We start from the raw sequence: 23,109 nt of genomic DNA, 5'->3' as shown, positions 1-23,109 counted from the left end.
CTCATGTTGCTCGTTAGATTTTAATAAACAAAATCACTTTTAAGTTTTTACTGACTACTTTGGTGTCGTTTGCTTGACTGAAGAAAAATTTTACAATTAAATCTTTTATAACCATAGTGGTAGTATATTTTTAGCTTTTTCGTGAGTATGTTGATGGTATGTACCTATCATGTTTTTGATGTTGTTGAAGTTACTCGCTTTCTCCCAAATATGATTAACAAAGTCTATTCTCTACCAAGGCGGGTCTATACCCAGGTGTAATCAGATTTTAACTTTGTGGAGAAAACCAGCGCCGAGAAAACCGACCTGCTTTACGTATACTAGATCACCTGGGTATAGACCCGCCTTGTTCTCTACTTTTTGCAGGTAAACTAGTCGTATACCTGTATAGAAAACTTTTTTTGTAGCTTTTGTCTTCAATATTAGATTTCTTATAGGTTTCTTTTATCAAAAGGTTTCAACACTATTGAGAGAATTTTTCTTCAGTTACGTACAATAAAAAATATGACACTATCAAGACTTTAGATCACAACACTGGATCGCGTCTAACTTTCTAATAGATGCTATAATAGTTATGAATAATTAAATAAAATATCATGAAAACAACTTGTTAACCTCATGTGGTACCCTTAACAAAAAATTCAGCAACAAACTGCGGTCCTAAAAAAAATTAACAATGAAAAAAAAAATTTCACTAAGTGTCAAATTTGTGAAATATTTGAAATGTCATAACTTTTTTGTTTATTGGCTTACCATCACCAAATTTTTATGGTAGATAGCTAATATAATGGACCGTTTTCCCTCAAAAAATTACGTTGGTATTCCGATAGGGTTTTGAGATATTTGAGTTTTTGTGACAAAAATGATGTTTTTTAATGCAAAAAAAATTTTTTTTTACTGTGTGTATTTTTTTTGGAATCTTTATTTAGTTGTCTAACTTTGTTTCTTTAGTTCTTTGCTGTGCAGCTTTTTGAATATTTTTGAACCATTTTCACATACACCCTTTTGACTCAACTTGAAGATTTGATATCGGAAAATGACGATTTAGATGGAACTGAAAAACTGTGGAAAGTATCAGATATTTTTGAAATGGTCGATCAGAATCGACTTGCATGCCTCCGTGGAATCCCTCTTATGTCGATATGACCAATATCGAAGGTTACTAGAACAAAGTTTTGGGATTCAAAAACCAATAAGGCGCACAAAATGAGGTTTGTTTGTGTATTACTTTCTTGGCAACGGAGTGCTTTTCAATCTAGTATTCATCAAACATTTGTTCTTTGATTCGATCTCTCCCTATCTCGATGGTCCCTTCGATATCGAGATGTGGAGAGGCGACTGTAGAACAACTCTCCTGGACGTCGAATGAGTAATTCTCGCTGAGACAGGCCCACTATTTACACTTGATCTTGCAAAATGTTTAAATTTATGCTCATTCGAAATCTCCTTTCAAGTAAGTAAAGAAACTGCATTTGATTGGTCAAATTGATGGACCCCGTGATAGTAATGATTGAAACTATTTTTGAGAAGCCATCGATATTTAACAATTTTTGGCTCACTCAAACTGCTATAACTCATACCATAAATTTGTTCAACAATCCCTTCACAAAAACATGGTTTTGTAAAAAGAAAACATAGGATTTTTATTTCCAAAAATAAAAATATTAGGCGGCCATATTGGATTTTTTCGGTAAAATTGAATTTTATAGTGTTCACAACCACCGATTTTAAAAGTTGCATAATTGGAGCTAGTTTCACACAAAATATGAAAAAAATTAGAGGTGTATGTTTCTTCGATCAAAAGTTATGTGCGATTTCGTAAAACATTTGAAATGCGCTGGTGAAATTTGCGATTAACTAATCGTGCTATTGCAATCTGCGCTTGCTTTGATGTTCTTGAATTGTAAAAAATATCTCTGATATCTTACAATTCATCATCATTATATGCATTGGTGCTAGAAAGAGGAAATTATAGTTTTCTATATATTTTAATTTTGCAAATGAAGTTCCTATGTTTTCTCTTTCCAAAACCATGTTATTGTGAAGGGATCGTTGAACAAATTTCTGAGTTTTGGCAGTTTGAGTGAGCCAAGAGTTGTCAAAAATCGAGGCGTCCTCAAAACCTGTTTTAATTATAACTTCCAAGGGGTCCATCAATTTGCCCAACCAAATGCGGTTTCTTTACTTACTTGACAAAAGCTTTCGAATGAGCATAAATTTGAACATTTTACAAGACCAAGGGCAAAAGTGGACCGATCTCAGCGAGAATTACTCAATCACCACTCCCACCCTGCTTCAAATTTCAACTCACCTGCATCTCCGGTGGTCCACCCTCGTCACGTATCAGCAGCAGGTAGCTTTGGTTATCGATCTGAATTTCCTTCTTAAATCGGCCGCCCTCCGGCGATTCCTCCTGCATGTACGACCCGGTCAGATACCGGTGCACCAGTGCCGACTTGCCCGAGCTCAAACTCCCCACAATCCCTAGTCGAATGTCCGGCACCGACCGTGAGATCGTCCACTCCTGGCTGTTTACGAAGGAATCTGCAAAAAACGAAATAAGAAAGGAAAATTTAGCAATTGAATAAAAGGATTTCGGAGGATTTTGATGAAGGAACGGGTTTTGCCCCTTCCCGAGTCGAAACTGTATCAAGGAAAGGTGTTAATGAAAATGCGAACACGGTGACTTCGGGAATAATTTCATTAAGACGAACTGCTTCACGAGGGATTCTTGGCATTTTCGTGTGTGGTGACGAAAACAAGTTTCATTAACACTTCTTTTCAAGTGTCAATCTCCCAAATGTCACACGTTTTGGATGTTTTTTTTTTTTTTTGGTACGTATAGTTCAAAAATGTAGAAGGGTCTGCTGGACCCGTTCGTTGTAAATCCGCTTGTAGTTAATCAAAGTTAGATGATGTTTTGATATGCCTTCATGGGGAGGAAACAGCATATACCTACATTAGGGAACACAAGATGCTTGAAATTTGTTTTTCATCTTGTGAAGAGCCCATGACATCCGACAAACAACGGCCACGGGTGGCGCATAATACGGTCAGTCGATTTGTTCTGGTTTTTGGACGGTGATGACCGGGTCGTCATCTTGTGCCTAATTGAATGTATGTTGAGGGAGCGGATTGATCTACGGGCGAATAGTCGTTGAGCAGTTTCGTTCATTTTAGTTCGAGATGGGTTGTCGCCAGTTGTAAAACAGTCAACAGGATCGTAAAGCTATAAAACAGATGCAACTCCATATACTGGCGGCGGGTTTGACTATGTTGGTTCTCCAACAAAACGACCAGCTACCAGCCCGGTATTAGCAAGTGATATCAGCGTTGGATATAAACTATCCGATTATGTCACCACCTTGCAGCCACCATTCAACGAAACCATAAATTCCCATATGCGGGTTAACTCATCAGGGTCACCACACCGACCGAGGGACAACAACGTTGATGAACTGTTTATTTGAACGAGCCAAATAAAAATGCAACGTGATCGTCCGCTGATCGCTTTCGGTCGATGAAATATTGCGGGCAATAAAGCTATAAATACGCAAACCCATCACCCTTTTTGTAGTGCAACAACCGACTCAAACGCCTCAAATAAGGTTGAAGGACGAATGGCATCACATTCTGCGCTCTATCTAAAGACGGTACCTCGAAGCAAGGAAAGTTAACCCTCACCGAGACGACCAAGAGAGCTTTTCACAGGCCAATTTACTTAAAAGCAATAGTATAATAGTAAACCCATAAAGTTTCCACAGCTCCGTCAGTCCGCATGGAAAAGCTTAACCCAACAACGTTCGGAAAGCGAGCAGGCGAACGAATCGCATTAAATTTCACGACCCAGCTCGTGAAAACCTGGCGCGTTCTTCCTCTGGGGACCCATTGGCGAAGTCATCGCCATCTACTAAGCATGCAGCAGAGTGACAAATTTACTAGCGCCATATGCACGGAAAAAAATCAGAACAGTTTTGAATAACAAACATGTTTGTTGAATATTGAACTAGCAAAATAGACATTTTGAAATGGAAGTTAGTAATTCTAAAACTCAAACTTTGGTTTAGAAAAATAGTTGTTTCTACAAAACAACATATCATGTTGGTAGTATCAAAAAAGTAGTTTATTTCTACTTCAAAATAATCTGGAGCGAGCGACGGAATAAAGATCAACCAGTTTACGTTTAGCGAGTGCGAAAATATATTCGTGTTCAGTCGAGGATGGATTACCAACTGGTGAGCTCGTTTCATGCTTGTAATAACACATTTTTACGTGGCAACGTTATGTTTATGTAATTAGTGGTTCGATGAATCAAACTAATATTTTGTTCGTGTCAGATTCAACAAAACATTCTGGTTGATTCGAGTCAAAAATCAGTTTGTGTCTACCAACTATTTTTCTCCGTGTACTGACATCCATCGCGGTCGCCAATCCGAGCCATCTGTTGATGAAATTAGCAATTTTAGCAAAGACGTCGTTTTCGCTAACGATCTGGAATCTCAACCTCATCGCTGAACGAAATCGTCCTCCAGAGCTTCGCTCGTTTGGTGGTGCAATTATGTATCCGGCGCTATTTTAGTGCGCTCTGAATGGCAGTTAGTTACACGGTATTGGTTGTGTGGAATTGGTACTTCGAAGAAATCGGTGGAGCATTTCACGAAAAGGGGTATCCACCAGGCACGTAAGCGGTTCAAGATTGGAATAATTGATGAGCTTCGGGTAGCTTCGGCTTGAGTTGAATGGCAGTAGAATAATGGATAAAACTATACTCTACAACGAATGGTAGTCGGTATGTCATGCGATCGATTACTTGTTCTATTTTTGGCACGATGAATCTGTCGAGTTAATAATATAGGGTGCCGGTACCAATGGTTGTAATGTACCAGTAGATTGGACTATGGAATAAAACGTACATTTTTTGATAAAAACGACATGTGCTATTTTTGGTGGATATATCGCCTCTAGTTTGGTCAATTTGCCAAATTTCAGCTTTTTATTTTATCAAAAAGTCATAAAAAATGAGTTTACGCAAAAAAAAAATTTGCTTCCTTGCACCAATAGTTGCCGTTGTGTTCCAGTAGTGGACCAACGGGTGGAAGCAGTTTTTAAAATGAATGTATAAAAATGAAGAAAAGTCCCAGAGATGATCTTTATGCTTCATTCGAAAGATATTGGATGCTGTTCCGAGGGAAAAATGTTATGTTAAAATCTTTCTGTTGACGCCAAAAGATCTCTGTTAAAGCTTTTCGTTATTTTGTTATGATTTTTTATAGCTTAGGTAGTCTACTAATGGTACCGGCACCCTACTGGACAGAATAAAGTGCGCATTGGCCGTTTTTCCATATAAAATGGTCAAGTTTGGAGGCTTATATCTTGGTTTCTAGATGTCTGATTGACCTGAAATTTTCACCGCAGCTCGAAAGTAACCTCAAATTTTCTAGTTTTTCATTAACAAATTTTTAAGTTATCGCAAATCTCAAATATTGATAAAAATGACAAAATTTTGAAATAGAAATAATTGTTAAATGTAAATATTTAGAGCAATATGTCCTGCAAAAAATTGCAATTGGGTCCTAAAATTTGTAATGAAATCTTGTTTTAATTTAATAACACGAAAAAGCATGTTACTGTAATTACTTTAGCAATTTTTCCCGCTCAAATAATGGCTATATCATGTTTAAACTTTAATTTAAAATTTTGGTCCATAAATGAACCTTGACACTTTTGATCATGTTTGACGTTCGCTTGGTCGACAAAAACACCACAGAGGTTTTAGTTCGACCACTGGGGTTGTTCCTATCTGACATTTCGTAAGGGACACGGAAAACAAAATACACCCAAAATTTGAGTTTAAGCCAAAGGATGTGACAAAATCTAAAAAAAAAAAAAAAATGGGTTTAAACCAACGGAAAACATTAGAAATTGAGTAAACATGTGTTTTTGGCCTAAACTTAAGCGTTTGGCACTAAAATTGGGACAGGGCTTTAGGACCCAATTTGATAAGACACACAAGTTTGCAGAACATCATTTTTCGGTTAAACTGATTGTTTTCAAAATATTTTCAAAATAAAATTATGCAATTTTTCGCAAATTGAGAGATTTTCAATAATTCAAAAGATTGTGTTTCAAATACATTGATATTTCAATAAAATAAAATTTTATATCTAGGCTGTGATGAAAAATTCAGATCAATCGGGCCACTAGAAGCTGAGATTCAGATCTCTAAACTTGACCATTTTGTATGGGAAAACGGCCAATGCGTGCTTTATTCTGTCCAGTACTGTAAGTTGTTCCGGGACAATTTACTCAATAAACCGAGACCAGTAAGTGATGTCTGTTCGGCATGCTTTACAATCACGAAAAAATATGATCTTTGATTGTCGTTTCATCAATTAATCTGTGAAAAGCTTGTGATGCAATTTTGAAGAGGAAACATGAGCTCAAATTGGGTTTCAGCTAAAAGAAATCACACGAGAGAAGTAAAGAGAAACCCTGAGGAGAAATCTCATTCATTTTCTCAAAAGAACTCACTTTGTTGACTTTCTCTTTAATCAATAACTGAGCCGTAAAGGCTAAGTAGGCCGTAATTTAAATTAGTACGCATCGTTGATGATTGTTGCAAAATCATGTCACAATTTCGAATTAACGTTCAACGCTCCGTCATCGTAATCATCGTCATCATCGAAACTTCAAAAGCAGTTTTTCTGTTCAAAACTAAAAATTATTCGATGAAAATGTGTTCACTGTGTTTCGGTTCGAAAATAGAATACAGTGAACACAAATTGAATATCAACATGGCTGCTAAAACGAATGTCGGGCTACTTAGCCTTAACCTCACCTACACAGTTCGAACGAAACGTGTAAATTTCTGAGACATATAATGCACATAATTGGAGCGTGGAATACCATGGATATTTACATGATATGTCATGTAAACTTCAATTAAATGTCATGTAATCTAGCAGGATTCTGAGGTATTACATGACATATAACACATTTTTACTTGATTTCAGACTTAAATTTACATGACGTCATGTTTACATCGCATGAATGAAGTTTACATGACGTGTAATTTTCATTTTTTTAACTGTGTAATGCGTTTTTTCTACGAAATGCTAACCAAGGACATGATCTTTCGATCTATAGTGAGAAATTTACCAAAAGCTTTAGTATTGCACTGTTATAATCGAAAGAAAGCGAGAGAAAAGAGTATCTCTCTTTGGTGCACAGGACTATTTGAAAAGCCACGCGCGAAATTTTCAGAAAATTGAGCCTCTTTTAGTGATATTCATCCAATTATACGGATCCATAGTTTCTATTAAGACTTTTATTATCCTGAAACCGATTACGAGTGTTATTTTTATAAAATAACAGTCTTTAGGGCAACTTCACCGGTAGTCCAAATCACGGGTTGGTTTTAAATTTTATGACCATGTTCAAAATTGGAGCTTGCACCGGTGTTGCAAATAATGTTCCAATTTTATTTTATACCAGTTTTTTGGTCTATTTTTTTGGAACAGGTTTGCTGGATGTTCCATTTTTGGTCGGATGTTTCAGATTTAGGAGTTCCTCTGTGGATTTCTTCCAGGAATTCTTCCGAAAATTACTTTCAGGAGGATTTCATCATGAAATTCCTCCAGGCATTTTCTCAAGAAATAAGTTCATGGGTTTTTAAGAGAATTTATCCAGGGCTTTAGCCAGGAATTTCTCTGGAGATTTGCAACAGGAAATTCTCTGGGGATTTCCTCCAGGGGTTCTTTAGGGGTTATTCCCCAAGAACTCTTACGGGGATTTTCTCCAGGAATTCCTCATGGGATTTTTAACAGCATTCCCTTCGTACAGAAATTCTTCCGGTGATTTCTTCTAGGAATTGTTCCGACGATTTCCTTCAGAAGCACCATCGGGGACGTTCTGAATAAATTGCTTCAGAGGATTCCTCCATCAATTCTTTAGGGGATTACCTCCAGGATTCCTCCAGGAGTTTTCTCCAGAAATTTCTCCGGAGATTTTTACCTAGAATTCCTCCAGAAATTTCTAAGGGAGTTGCCAATAGAAATTTCTCTGGTGATTTCGTCGATTTTTTTCAGAGTATTTATTCGGAGTTTTCCTCCAGGAATTTCTCTGGGAATTTGCACAAATAATTTCTCCGAATATTTACTCCATTGATTTCTCCTAAGATTTCCTTCCGCCCAGAAATTCATTTCGGTTTTTTTCAGAGATTTTATCCAGGAACTTCTTTGGAGAGTTGAACCAGGAATTTCTCCGGAAATTTTTCGTTATTTCTTCAGGATTTCCTCCAGAAATTCTCCGGGAATTTCAAGAATGCCATCGGGGATTTTCTCCAGGGGATCCCGTCTAGGAATTCCTCTGAGAGTTTAGTCCAGGCATTCTTTTGAGGATTTCCTATAGGAATTCCTCCAAGGATTTCTCCGGGGATTTTCACCAGGAATTGCTCTGGGAATTTCATTTAAAAAATACTGCGAGGATTTGCTGCAGAAATTCCATCGCGGAGATTCCCTTTTTTAGCCAATTATTATAGTCCGCAACTACAGAGCAGTCATGCTGAAGGAGTCTTGGTTCGATCCCTGGTTTGACTTCCCTAGGCAAAGAGTATCAACGTACCTGTCACATGATATACGAATGCGAAAATGGCAACTTTGGCAAAGAAAGTTCTCAGTTAATAACTGTGGATGCGCTTGTAAGAACACTAAGCTGATAAGCATACTCTGTCCCAGTGAGGACGTAATGTCAAGATACTAAAGTTCATCCGGGAATTCCTTCAGATTTCCTCCGGCAATTCTTTTGGAAGCCCACCGTTTTTTTTCGGATTTCCTTTTTAGTTCCTCCTGAATTTTTCCGGAATTTCTCCAGGAATTCATCAAGGTTTAGTAATTCTTTGGAAACTCTCTGGGGTTCATCTAAGAATGTTGCAGGAGTTGAGCTACATTTCCTCCGGGGAATCCTCCAGAGTTCCTTAGGAAATTTCTCGGATATCTCCGGAAATTTCTCAACACGTCCTCCAGTGGAATCCTCAAGGGTTCCTCGTGGAATTCCTTCGAAGTTTCCCCTGGATTTTTTTAAGTACTTCCAGAAATTTCTATGGATTTCATCCATCAATTCCTTGGAACTTTCTACGGATTTCTACTAAAAAAGTATCCAGAAACTTCTCTGGAATTCTTCCAAAAACTTCTCTGGAATTTCATCCGGTAATTCCGAGAAAGTTTCTCAGGAGCTTCACTTGGAGTTCTTCCGTATTTTGATTCAGTTTCTGCAGGAATGTCTCCGGAGCTCCTCCAGAAACTCCTCTGGAGTTGCTCAACAGACGTATCCGGAGTTCCTCCATGAACGCCTTCGAAGTTTTTCTAGGAATAGCTTTACAGTTTCTTTAGGATTACATCCATTTTTTCAGAATTCCTCCAGAAATTCTTACAAGAATCCCGCTGGCAGTTCCTCCAGGAATTTTTCCAGGATTTCATCAAAATCGAGGTTTCTTCGAAAATTCCTTCACAGACCCTTCAGGATTCCGTATAAACTGGATTCTGAGGTTTCCGTCTAAAAACTTCCAATAAACTTTAGTATTCTACTGATTCAATCCACTATTTGTTTGTTTTTGTTGATCACATTTAAAATGGTTTTAACCGGTGCATGCGCGTGCGGTTTGGTCTATTTTTACTAGTCTATTTAATTTTGACAGGTCCATTTAGGTAAAAATTTTGACCAACAAATGGACAATGAAGTTGCCCTTACGATTGAAAATATCAACAATAAAAATAATAATTAACCGTGGTCTGTCGTCATGTCTTACACTTTGTCTGTACACGAATAAAAATCTGATTCCCCAATCATGATTTACAAGTCATGAAATTCATAATTTGATTAGGTCATGATTCCAGGACCACAAATCCTGGTTCTTGGAGCCATAATCATGATTCCTCATAAGCGTAACATCCAGAGTGGCAACACTAAACGGGGTGCATTGCATCATTTAATTCGTTTCGATCACTTGTACTTCAACATGTTAAAGTGTTAGTGTGGTATGGTACAAGTATCTCAATCATAAGGTTCTTAGTTCGAATCTCGCTATAGTTTTTATATTTTTTTAATGTTGTCGAACATAAACGAAAGCGCAACTCATGTTTTTGGGCATGTGATTCATGACTCCAAGCAATCCGCAAGAAAAACATAACGCGTTTGTTGCGTTACGGCAATCAGACTCATGATATGATGAGTCCAAATCATGGTGTATTTTCATAAGCTGAAAACACTCTGAAATCATAATATCATGAGTCATAATCTTGTTTTTAGATTCTGATTTCTACCCGTGTAATACTTGCAAGCAAGATTCCATACAAGTTGAATATGGGTGGTATACCTGTTGGTGAAAGTGAATAATCCATTTGTAGGGAAGAAAACTTATAATTTTTGGGAAAAACCAACTAATCATTAAAACGATAAACTAGTTGTTTGTTTCAGCTCAAGCGATTGAAAAAAACTAATAAGTAAATACAATCAGGAGCTGTAATAAGACTAATAAGTGAAAAACTTCGCAAAAGCTCTAGCTCCTAAAAGAAAGCGAATTTAGTAAAGTTCAGAGAGAAATATTCTACACTCTGCTATGACCATTAGAATGAACGTCACCATAAAGGATGACAGTGAATCGAATGGAAAAGAGAATGACAAATATGAGAAAAGACGAGTCTGAATAATTGGCTATTGCTGGAAATTTGATGAATATGTTTGAAAGAGTAAAAACCTCTTTTAGTGAAATCAATTTTAAATCATTTTCACAAAGACTCAAAACCTCTTAATCTTTAAAAAAAAAATGGAAATATAAAAAAAATCCTAAAACTTAAACTAAAGACTCAAGTGGCACGTAGGGTTTTGTTCTACTTCGTCGTAAGCGCTATTATTCGTCGTATCAAACTTTAAATGTTCCACTACGGCGGATATTCAAACTTAGCTGCAACATAGATTCATTATCCAAGTGTAATTTTGTGAAAGCTGTTATGGTTCGTACAATTGTACACCAAAAATGCAATAAAACTACTGTATTTCGGTAAATAACTTCAGTTCAATTATCCACTTTGCACTTTTTCACCGAAATCGCATGGACGAACACGATTTGAGAGAAATGCTTAGCGATCGACTGAGCCACACCACTTTCCAACACAAGTTTTTTCCCGCCCCAGTGGGTGACTTACTTCGCCAGACACTTATTTTCACTATAGAAAACCTTCGTACTTCTTCACTGAAGGATGTCACTACAATCACAATAATTACAATCAATAAATCACCAAATTTTACGAAATTTTCTCAACCGTCGCGTTCAATTGAGAATGTAAACAAAGTTCAATCCGTCGTACTGAGACAAAAAAGCTTGTGCGCATCAATGTGTGCACGACGCTAAACGTAAAAATATGGTTGCTTTGATTGTGTTGTTTTCGCTTTACTGGGAGCAAATGCCATTAATTGTACGGTCAAAAGGAATTGTGTTCATAATGTTTAGGCTGAATTTTGATGACGAATAATTAATTTTAAAGGAAATTAGTATATTCCATCATGCTGAAGGAATGGAGGGAGATGCCCGTAGATCTATTCTAGTAAAACATTTTATTATAGCGTTGATATGTTGTATTTTAACCACTCAATACATCACAGTGAGCCGTAAGTTGTGAGACGAATCTGGAAACTGATTGCGACGGAGTTGAAAACGATACGACGGATTGAGAATACGGTAAGATGCATTTCTTACATTATTTCCAAAAAAAGATCAAGATTTATCAAAATGTTATTGTACAATGCTAAAGCCGTTTTGAGAAAGAGTTGTTTGGCATCGGTTTGTATCAGCATCATTCACTGCAATAGTGGAAAAATTGCACTGATCAATGCTTAATACGATGGATACTAGCACATCACCCGACAGAGCCAAAAACTTGAAAGGGGGACAAATTTATTGATTCAACGATTGTAAACAGCACAAATAAAACAAATCCCATCCCACTCAATTTGTCAAAAAAGGATTAACCACAACGGTCGATGCGCATCCCTTTCTCTTTAATGCGAAGAAAGAAAGGAAGAAAAATCGCTTTCTGAATAATCCCGTGCCTAGAGGTTGACTAATTTGGGCCCTTTTCTTCGCCTCACTCACCTCCTGTGGGCACAATTTTCCCTAGGAAGAGAAGTCAAGTTAACTCCGCCACATTCAGAAAGACAGGAAGAGTTTCTCTCACGGAACTCTTCGGGTGAGGAAAGGCGATGCCGACGGGAGGAAAACCCGCTCTAAATAGTGTTAATTTACATGCAATCAATCTTGGTTTCATTCCCGAACGAGCTCGTTGAATTAGACGCTGCGGGGCGAAGACAACGACGACGACGACGAATACTAAATGGCGCGCTATTGTGTTTGGTCGATTTGAGGTTATGTTTGCACTGCACCAGAGCCGAAGTCGTTTCTAGTTGAGGTCTCGTGTCACAATACAAAAGGGCCAATCCGCAGATAGTTAGATTAGAGAAAAAAAAATCGATTCTCCATTTTATCAGTTCGTATTTCTGAGTTTTCATATTAACAATCGAATTTATTCTAAAAACTGACAAAATGTGGAAAAAATTAAGAATGCCAATCCTTGGACAATTTTTTATTTTCAACCAGAAATTGGCCTTTTTTTATAGGCAGCTTGTTTTTTGTAAGCGTACATTGGTCCAATTTTTGGTCCGTTTTTGTTTACATGGCATAAACAATAGAGAGTCATGAGCCTCTCACCAAGCTAAGGCCAATAACAATTTGCAAAATTTTCAATTTTAGGCCCTCTGGACAGAAACTCGCTCGTTGGCCCTTTCGAGCAGGCGGGTGATTTGGAAAAAAAACGGTAATTGGTCGTTTTGGAAAGCGGATTTTTACACATTTTGATCATTGGCCCTTTGGAATTATTACACCAGAGGTCGTCTTCGCCGTCGCCGCATCAATCAAGGGCAGGCAAACAACCGGACGACCCACCCGACGATAAAGGCGGAAGGAAACCCGCATAGTGCACTGTAGCCTGCAGTGAAGTTCGGTTGCGACTTTTCTTCCTTCTGCTCCGCGGTATTTATATTCTGGAGCGAGGCAAATTAGAGGAGGCATTGCATCAATCATCGTCCATCTCCCGTTTCGTCGGTTCCTTCCGTTTTTCGTTCCCAACGGAACACTGGATTGAAATAGCATTGCGGTAGAGACAGAGTCTATGCGGAACACTTTGACTTTTGTTTTCTGCAGTGGGCATTCGCCGGGATGTTTGCTTTGCTTGCCACTCGCGGTGACCTTTCCATCCGGTTTGTCGGTATGGCTGGCTTTGCTTGGAAGAGTAATGGATTTTGCTTCCGAGGAAGAAAAGGGGTTTCGGATGATCCCAAGTTGCATTTATATTGATATTAATCATTGCAGGTTCAGACGACCGTTAAATGGGAAAAGTTATGCAATTTTTGATCTCTTTTGAATATATCTCCTTTCGAGTAGTGTTTGGACCTTTGATTGCGTCGCTTGCTCTTGAGGACAACTGTAGAGATGCAGAGGTATTCTCGGTCTCTCGTAAAAATTGTTTGCCTATCTCATTCATCGGAACTTTGTGCAACTTCGATTGAAGCATGAGCATTCGAGCATGAAGAAGAGAAATAAATAATAGAACGATCTCACCGAATTTGGAGAGCGCTCACGGCAAAGCTGTATTTCAATAGAAATTATCTTAAGAACACGATTTCCAAACAAAACAAGTTTATAAATCACTTCAACAAGGTGAAAGGAAGTATTTTAGGTGAGAATTGTATGTGCTTTAAGAATCAAACCACCAAGAAAGATCATCAACCTTTTTCCATTAATTCACCATCCACTAAAGTGCCGGATTCATAACGCCCGGTTGCGCACCGACGGCTGCATCCACCTCCGTAACGCCATCGGCAGCGACATCATCGACAACAGGACCAAGGCCACTTCTAGTACCGGATTCCTGCCTTCTGCACTGTCTGGATCTTACGCACTGCCAGAGACGATCCCTGACGTAACCGCGCTGGCAGAAGCAACCCGGTACGCACACCTGAACGCAGTTCCGATCGCTGCTGGTTCCCCTGTTGCTGCAGGTTCTGGGACAAGCCGTGCCGCACCGGACGAAAACCTCGTTCCTGCCGAGACATGCTACGAGAGAAATCCATACGACCCTGAAGTTTAGGAAGTATTTCACTACTACTCACTTTCCTGGCCTTGGCCTTGGCTTTGGCCTTGTCCTTTGTCCTGATCAGCCGCCGCTGCTTCTCCAAATGAAAGGAATACAGCCGAACACAGGAATACGGTGCACATTACCATTGTAGGGAGACCCATTTTCAACACTTTGCCACATAACTTACGTTTGCGATATGGAAGCTAGGTGAGCCCGTTGGGCGTATAAATAGTTGTTGCGATGTGACCTTCTTGAGTGTTTGATTTCCTGTTTTGACTAGGCTGTTGTAATGTATCCGTAATTGAGACGTTAATGAATCGAAATTGTCCAAAATAGATTTGTTTTGAAACTGGTATTTCAAAGGAAGTCTAGTGTATTTCCATTTTTCAGAAATAATTCCCAAGGAATACGAATCGTTTTTCCTCCAGAGACTATTTCATAGACGCTTACAATGAATTATCATTAGGAATAAATTAAAGATGGTGAAAATGAATCGAAGCCATAAAACTTATTTTTAGAAGAGTAAATCTAGAGAACCGGACGTTTTACCATTACCTAAAGTTCATGTAAACGTCGTACACGGGTAGAAATCAGAATCCAAAAACAAGATTATGGCTCATGATATCATGATTCCAGCGTGTTTTCGTCTTATGAAAATACTCCATGATTTGAACTCATGATATCATGAGTCAGATTGCCGTAACACAACACACACGTTAGGTTTTTGTAGCTGATTGCTCGGAATCATGATTCAAATGCCAAAAATGCTGAGTCGCGCATCCGTTTATGATCGACAAAATAAAAAAAAAGTTAAAAATAGCTTTTATTGAGATTCGAGCCAAGAACCTTCCGATAGAAAGCCACGTACTCTACCATTAAACCACTTCGTCATCTAGAATTACGAGTGATCGATACGAATGAGATGAAGCAAAGTGCGCCACTTTGTGTTTTCACACTGGATGTTACGCTTATGAGGAATCATGATTATGACTCCAGGAACCATGATTTGTGATCCTGATATTATGACCTAACCAATTTATGAATTTCATGATTTGTAAATCATGGTGTGGGGATCAGATTTTTATCCGTGTATTATTAAAGATTTTCCACCAGAGCTTGTATTTGGTATATATTTATCAGCAAAAAATATTATATGACATGATTTTTAGGAAAAATGTCAAATTCGATGAAAAAATCGTTTTTTTACTAATTTGGTCTACTTTTGCCAATAGCTCGAAAACAGTAGGCTGTGGAATTTTGACGTCTTCGAGAGAGTTGTTTGTTTTATAAAAATGAACAACTTTGTCGAACACGCCAAGTCTCTAGAACGTCACAGTAAAAAGTTAGATTGTGGCGCCACCTATGCGGACAATTTACGAACTATCCGTTTATGTCAGTAGATGGTCCTCGTTGTTACTAAAAACTTTGCCGAAGACACCAAATATCGGAAACGCTTCGTTACCGAGTAATTAATTTTGTCCGCCATATTGCATCCCTGGCCCATAGTGCAATGGTATTGCTGTTTGCGTTTGACGTACAAATCCAGTCTAACTGAGCTTCAAATGCGGTAACACAAAGTAACCAAAGGATACTTAGCAACCATGATGCATATCACCGCCAACCTAGCATATAAAATCAAATTTTGACTTCGCCTTCCTTGTTGAAAATCTTACCGCATTTGGTGTTCCCGCATTTGATATTTGCATTTCAAACACACACAGCAATATTTACCCTATGAAATAAACGATTTTCTAAATCATGTTCTACAATTTTGACATACATGGCACATATATAATCAATGCAAACATCATTTTTTGTACAACAAAGAAACAAGTTTTGAATCGTTGGTGTTTTATTAGAGTCGAATGAAAAATAAGAATAATATTTTCAGTGATAAAATCTGGCGGCCATCTTGATTTTAAGTAGTAGAATGAATTTTTCACCTTGCGCTAATGGTGAAAAAACGATTTTCCTAACAAAATTCAAAATGGCCGCCAATTTTTTTTAACTTAAAGGCGAAGTAGGCCGTCATTGAAATTTGTACGCGTCGTTGATGATTGTTGCTAATCTCACGATTTCGAATCAAAGAAAATCAGTTGGTTTTGCACTGACTCAGCTGAAAAAGTATCAGCATACTTTATGCATGTTAGCGCGTACAGTGATACTTTTTCAAGTCAATATAAACTATCAAAACTGAGTTTTTTCACTTTGAAATGCAAGCTGAAAAGTCATCATCGTTGCCAAAACGAATGACGGGCTACTTAGCCTTAAATAAAAGCTATATCCTTTCTCTATACGATGCCACTAAGTTTACTATGTGTTCCAAGGGAAACATGAGACATATCACGTGAAGAAACAGCCAAGATTTATCAAAAAATGGGCTTTTTCGCAAACTGTTTAGCTAGCTGGCGTACGAGGAGTGCACCAATTTGAGAAAACCGAAAGGAACACCCTTAAGTTTTATCGAAAACTAGCTATTAGTGACTTAAAATTGGAATTCTAACGATTAGTGCCGATGGCGGCCTGGTTTCAGCGAGAATTGCTCAAATGGAAGTATTTCTGCGATACTTTTTGGAGGAATCCTTGATGTAATTCTTGGAACGATTGCTCAAAGAATCTCAGGACAAATATCTAAAGAAAGGTTACTGAAGGAATTATTAGAAGGAACGAATGGAAATATCCCTGAACAGATTCTTTGCAGTTTGTTCGTAAAATCTTTAGCTACCATTTGGAGTCTCCCAGTTTTCCAGACAAAATGAATTTCTTAAACACACTAATGCCGAGGGTCCGACATAGACATTCGACCACTCATCAACTTTTACGTGTAACGAGTTTGATTCTTTCCAACAAATCTGAAGGTTATTCCACTGGGTTCGTTATTCTAGGCATAGAAAAAGCATTCGACAAAGTTTGGCCTGAAGGTTTGATTGTGAATTATACATTGTTAAAATAATTCAAAGTTATCTATCAAATCGTTCACTTCAGGTTAATTATCAGAACTTCAAGCCTGAAAGCATTCCTGTAAGAGCTGATGATTCTCATGGCAGCATTCTGTATACTGTACAATATTTTGACATCTGACTCACCTGAGTTGCCTCAGGGATGCCAAAATCTTCAAATGGCATAATTACCCCCGCCTGCCTGTCATATGAAGTAGGATCCTTAAAAGTTTGTCATATTTTCTCTGTACACTTTCCAAAATAGAATTTTTACCCTAAATCTTAATTTACTCTAAAATTCATTTTATAATATTCCCACAGAAACCAAAAGCTTATTGTTTGAAACCTCCAAGAAGACACGTTGTTATTATAAAAGTGCTTCCTATAAATTGGTCAGATGAAGACACGTATCTAGATACATGCTAGATAAACTTTCAAAACTCACAAAATATAATGTCTAGGTTATATGTACAAAAATTCCAACTCTATAAAAGTCGATTATACATGACAACGTCTGATTGCATCAACTTTTACCAAAACCATGAAAAATTGTCATTGTAAATTAATAGCAGTAACTTTCACCCTGTCACCAACGGTACAGTTCACTGCCATCGGGCGATCAATCTCTCTGAAAACATCAAATTACCCTTAATTTCCACCAATTACCCCGCTCCAATCCGTATCTAAATACCGTCGAGATCTATTTAAAATTTCAATGCTCCCAAAGTGCGACACTCTCTCACGCCCTCATCGCACCGGACACCGTCGTCGTCGTCGTCGCACTCTGATGATCGCAGCTCAGCTGATTTTTGGCGTCGATACAAGGTTGGGAACCTTTAATCCTCCACACGAGTGACTGAGTGGACGAGTGCGTACGCCACTGCTGAAAAAGCTGAGAGCGGTGACGGACGCCGAACACGAATCACGTGCTGCCACTACTAGTCCAACGCCCTCGCGCCCATAAATTACCACCGTCAAATGGGCGGACAAACAAATTAGTTTTCACACTCTTGCGGCGTTGGGTTCAACTTGATGTTTTTTTTTCGGAATGATCGAAGTTTGTTTTGAAGGGTTTCTGCCCTTACGTCATCGCTGTCAGCGGTCCATTTGGGACATCGTCCACGTGTTATATGAAGACGAATTCAGTTGTAGCAGTCCCACGCAGCGATGTTCTACGGACAAATCTGAACATACGAAAATGGAAATGTCGAACGATGTGCAAACGAGACGAGCTATCAATTCAGAAACGATCAATTACGATCAAATGTCGATCGTAAAAATTAGGGGGTGACGACGACGTTGGCGATCGAGTCAACCAGTTGAATTTAACGATGTTGGAATGGAAGACTTAGGTCAGACCTGCGTCCAAACTTGTCCATGGTGAAGGTCATCGCGATTACGCCTACCTGTCTGATGGAGTCGATCGATTTACAGCTCGATGCAAAATTTATCGTCGACGCAACGGTTTCCCATCCGCTGGCTGACGCTTACGAAACTAGAACGGGAATTTGGTGGGCAAATCCCCTGTTCAAAGCCGTAAAAAAACATTGAACATAACCGATAACCATCCACCGCTTCCCTTTTCCTACGCATTTTGCCTTCCTGGTGTAGGTACGTGTTTCTTGAAGGTTCGCGTGAACCGAAAGCAATTGGAAATTATAGACTGGAAAAATCGAAATCATCCCGCTAGAAATTATGTTGGCATACTAATGTTTCCAGTGGTTAGTAAGTAGTCTACATCAAAAATAAAATATAGATGCAGAAATACCGACATCGATGAAAATAAGTTGATGAGTTATTGACTGTTGATCATTGAGATACCTAAATAGAACTTTAATTGATAACCGATATTGCTTCTTATAGTCATACGGTCATATATTTTTACAATGCTTCAGATTCTAAATGCGCATTATCCCAAACGAAGTGATTTGTCGAAAGTTGTAACAAATTGACTTTCGTATATGTAGCACACCGTTCAATTTGTCGGTAAAAATGTCTGCTTTTAGCAGTACTTATACAACAAATAAGAATTGCAGAATCTCAATCAATATTAAATAAATTAGACTAAAACTTGAAGATTTCTTCACTTGAATCATTTATTAACTACGTACTTCTCAAGTGGTTCTCGCAAAATTCATAGAAGTTGGTTGAAGATTTCAGCGAAGATTTTTGGATAGAATTTGTATGATACCTTACAAACTTCTTGGCTGGTGTAGCTAGGATTTTTTTTCTGCAGGTGTCCTAGGGCCTAGCAAATTATTGTTTTACAGAAGTAGTATCGGTCGCAATAATCAGGATTTTCACAAATTTTGCTCCTAGTTTGCATAGAAATCGATATGTTTTTTTTCTCATATCGGTGCACTTCAATGATATCCGTAAATTTCAATTTTCACCACAGAATATATTTATTCATTGTTCAATCCAGAAAAAATCCCAGAAGAATTCTTTCAAAGAACCTACGAAGAATATCCCCACGAAATTTTGGATCAACCATGTGCTTTTAAGAGATTCCTCAGAGATTTCCGACGGGGATATCTTCATGATTATTTCCGTACTTTTTCAGTGCTTTTCCCAAGAACTTTTTTAAAATTTTTATTCCCGGGATTAGTAGTTTCAACACAAATTTCCTTCAGCTCAGCTCAAAGAGTCTCTATCAAATTGCTTAAAAATCACTTAAAGATTGCCGCCAAAGAATGCTTTAGAAATTCATTAAAACATATCTCCATGAAGGCTCCATACATAATAATTACTACGTACATTACATTACAATTAGTTGTTAGTTTGAAATATCATCCGGTTGTTCCTTAATCTTTTGTTTATGGTTACTAGAATTGTTGAAAAATTCTCCAAGAAATATTACGAGAAATTCTAGTAGTCTCACCAAAATTGTCATCAAGATCACCAGCAATGACCAGCTCATCAACAGTTTTCCCAACTTTGCAGTTGAGGTTTCACGGGTAGAAATCAGAACCCAAAAACAAGATTATGACTCATGATATCATGATTCCAGCGTGTTTTCGCCTTATGAAAATACACCATGATTTGGACTCATGATATCATGAGTCAGATTGCCGTAACGCAACACACGCGTTAGGTTTTTGTAGCTGATTGCTCGGAATCATGATTCAAATTTCAAAAATGCTGAGTCGCGCATCCGTTTATAATCGAGAAAAATAAAAAAAAAGTTAAACATAGCATACATTGGGATTTGATCCAAGAACCTTCCGATTGTGAGCCACGTACTCTACCACTCAACCGCTTCGTCATCTTAAGTTGTGAGTGATCGATACGAATGTGATGAAGCAAAGTGAGCCGCTTAGTGTTTTCACACTGGATGTTACGCTTATAAGGAATCATGATTATGACTCCAGGAACCATGATTTGTGATCCTGATATCATGACCTAACCAATTTATGAATTTCATGATTTGTAAATCATGGTGTGGGGATCAGATTTTTATCCGTGTTTATTGTAAAGTTTCTCTTTAGATTCTTTCAACAAATTTCTCGGAACTTCTTTAACGATTGCTTGAAATATTCGTAACTAAAATTATCCAGGACTTCCTGCCAAAAACATCAAAAAGTTCTTCCAGATGTCACTCTAATGATTGCTCCTAATATTCCACAAGATCTCCATGAGCAGTTTAAAAGAATTCAACTGGGCAAAAGTTCTTAGTTTCAGAGAAGTTCTCCTCAAACCTATCGATTTTTTTTTTTCAGAAAATTGTCTAAGTGCTTCCTTTAAAAATTTATGATGTTGCACTCTGCACTCCTTCAAAACACTTGCGAAAAATATATTTGGAAAAATAATTGAAAAATACCAGTCTAACAACATTTTTTTTTTAATTTAAACATTCCTATGAAGTTTATAACGGTATACGTTCAACTCTCAACGGTATGCGTCCAAAAGCTCTTCCACGAAAATACTCAAAAATTTCCCAAGTAATTCCTTCAGGGATTTCTTCAGATGAGCATTTTCTTGTTTCCCCTGGGATGTAATCCGAGGATTCATCCGAAAAGTTCACCAAAGATTCATGCAAGTATTTTTCGTAGAATTTTTTCCTTTAAAAATAGCGAATTAAGGGATTTACAAAAGGATCATTCTAGAACTTCTCACAAACTTCTCCAGAAATTGCATCAGGTATTCTTTCAGGTTCTGGAAATTTTTCTCCTCAATAATTTTCTAGAGAATTCTTCATTAATTACTCTACAAATCACTCCATATCCATATCTAACTTATATCAGATTTCTATAGTAACACAAAAAAAGTTTTGAAAGAATTTCTTAACAAATGTATTACGGCACTTCGCCTAATGTTGAACGGCTAAAAGCCTCGCCTATTGTTGAACAGTCCGTGTATTCCTTATGGCGTGTTCAACAATTAAAGCAGGGTGGCCACCAAATATTCATTTTCAAATTCCCGCTTTTTTCCCGGTTTTCCCGATATAATTTTCAATATTTTCCCGGTTTTTAACAGGGGTGTCCAAACGTAAAAAAATGACACTTTAGTCAGTTTTTGCGTTGAATATACTAAAAAAAAGCTTTTCAACTGAAGGTTTAGGCGATTTTTCCATCCAACAGAAAAAAAAAATGTAAAGTGTAGAAGATTGGCTTGTTTTTTAGCTTCCATAAAATTTGCTCAAAAAACGTATAAGTCGTTTTTTTAAACTAGGTTTTTATTACCCCTTTGCTTCTAAATTATGCAAATAGAGCAGTTCCTATTGTTTTGATTCACTTTGACAGGGTTCGTTTTAAAAACTACCAAGCTCATATTTTTCAAGATTATGTACATCAATTGCAAGTATTTCAATACCTAATCTTTCCATTTCTTTTTCTTCATAAAATTGAAGAGTTCCCTAAAGAAAATAAGTTCAAGGTACATATGAAACGAAGCCACACATGTTGAAGTACTCGCCGTAACAGTCTCTCGAATAGAACACTCCTATTGAAAACCGTGGTGACCTGACCTAAATGTCAGATCTTCTGGCATGGCAAACAAAATTGAATGCGAAATTTATTGTAGAATAACTGTTTGCATTTCCATATCTCACTTGATTGATAGTGACAATTTGTGATTCAAAAAGCATTTTTCGTAGCTAAGTGTGTAGCCAATGAGAAAAGTGGAACATTTATAAGAAATATAGTGTTGCAAAGACTATTTCTACAATTCTCGATTACTTTTTCAAATCGACGTAAGTAACTTCCATGCGATTTGGAGAAAATTAATTAAGAAGAAACACAATCTGTCTTCTAAAACTGTATTAAAATGAATCATTTGTTTTGCCGTGTACATCGCTTAAATTTGGCATACAACCAGCTCGTGTTTAAAAAACTAGGTAGTTTGTATTATTTCCTACAAAAAAATATATGACAAAATGATAAGCCGTTTCATTCAGTTACTTTCGACGTTTTTGCACCAGTGTAGAGTCGACTCAAGCAATGTTTTGTTTTTTTCTTGGTTAAGTCACTTTGTCTCTTCATACAACGGAGCGGTGAAAGTAGCGATTAGGTTGCGTAAGTTGAAAATCTTACTTACGCCGTTCTGTAAATCGGGAAATTAAACATTCTAAAGTAAAAAAAATCAGTTGGTTTAAAGCGGAGCGTGTAGAATTACGTCTGCGAAACACGTAGGATCGATAAAGTAAGTTTGTTGACTTTTCTGATTTGATACTGTTTGAATAAGTTTAGAATTTATTAGGTCATCATTGTTTGAAAATATTTTTTCCAAAATTACAGTTACTTAATGTCAATATTATTAACCATTACAACTTTCTACCACTTATTTTCGGTGGTTTGTAGATTTAGAGTATGAAGATGTTCGTTCAAAATGAATGATTTTCCCGGTGACAATCTCAAATTCCCGGTTTTTCCCGACTTTTTCCCGATGAATTCAAATTCCCGTCTTTTTCCCGCTTTTCCCGTTTTTCCCGGTTCGGTGGCCACCCTGTTAAAGGCGTCGCGTAGCCTTATTATCAACCTGTGCAC

General features: G+C 37.6%; 1 protein-coding gene across 2 annotated transcripts in view; it reads right to left on the bottom strand.

Annotated features, from left to right (window-relative positions):
• Positions 1–23,109, bottom strand: part of LOC5575569 (centaurin-gamma-1A) — a 649,196-nt gene that overhangs the window by 64,037 nt on the left and 562,050 nt on the right. For both annotated transcript variants that reach the window (XM_021847784.1, XM_021847785.1), the window contains exon 2: positions 2,312–2,544. In XM_021847784.1, coding sequence (XP_021703476.1) covers positions 2,312–2,544 — 233 coding nt within the window. The remainder of the gene's footprint in view (positions 1–2,311; positions 2,545–23,109) is intronic.

The sequence above is a fragment of the Aedes aegypti genome, chromosome 2 (assembly GCF_002204515.2).
Source record: "Aedes aegypti strain LVP_AGWG chromosome 2, AaegL5.0 Primary Assembly, whole genome shotgun sequence".
Lineage (NCBI taxonomy): Eukaryota > Metazoa > Arthropoda > Insecta > Diptera > Culicidae > Aedes > Aedes aegypti.
The sequence above is the reverse complement of the archived record's forward strand: the minus strand, read 5'-3'. Positions and strand labels throughout refer to the sequence as shown.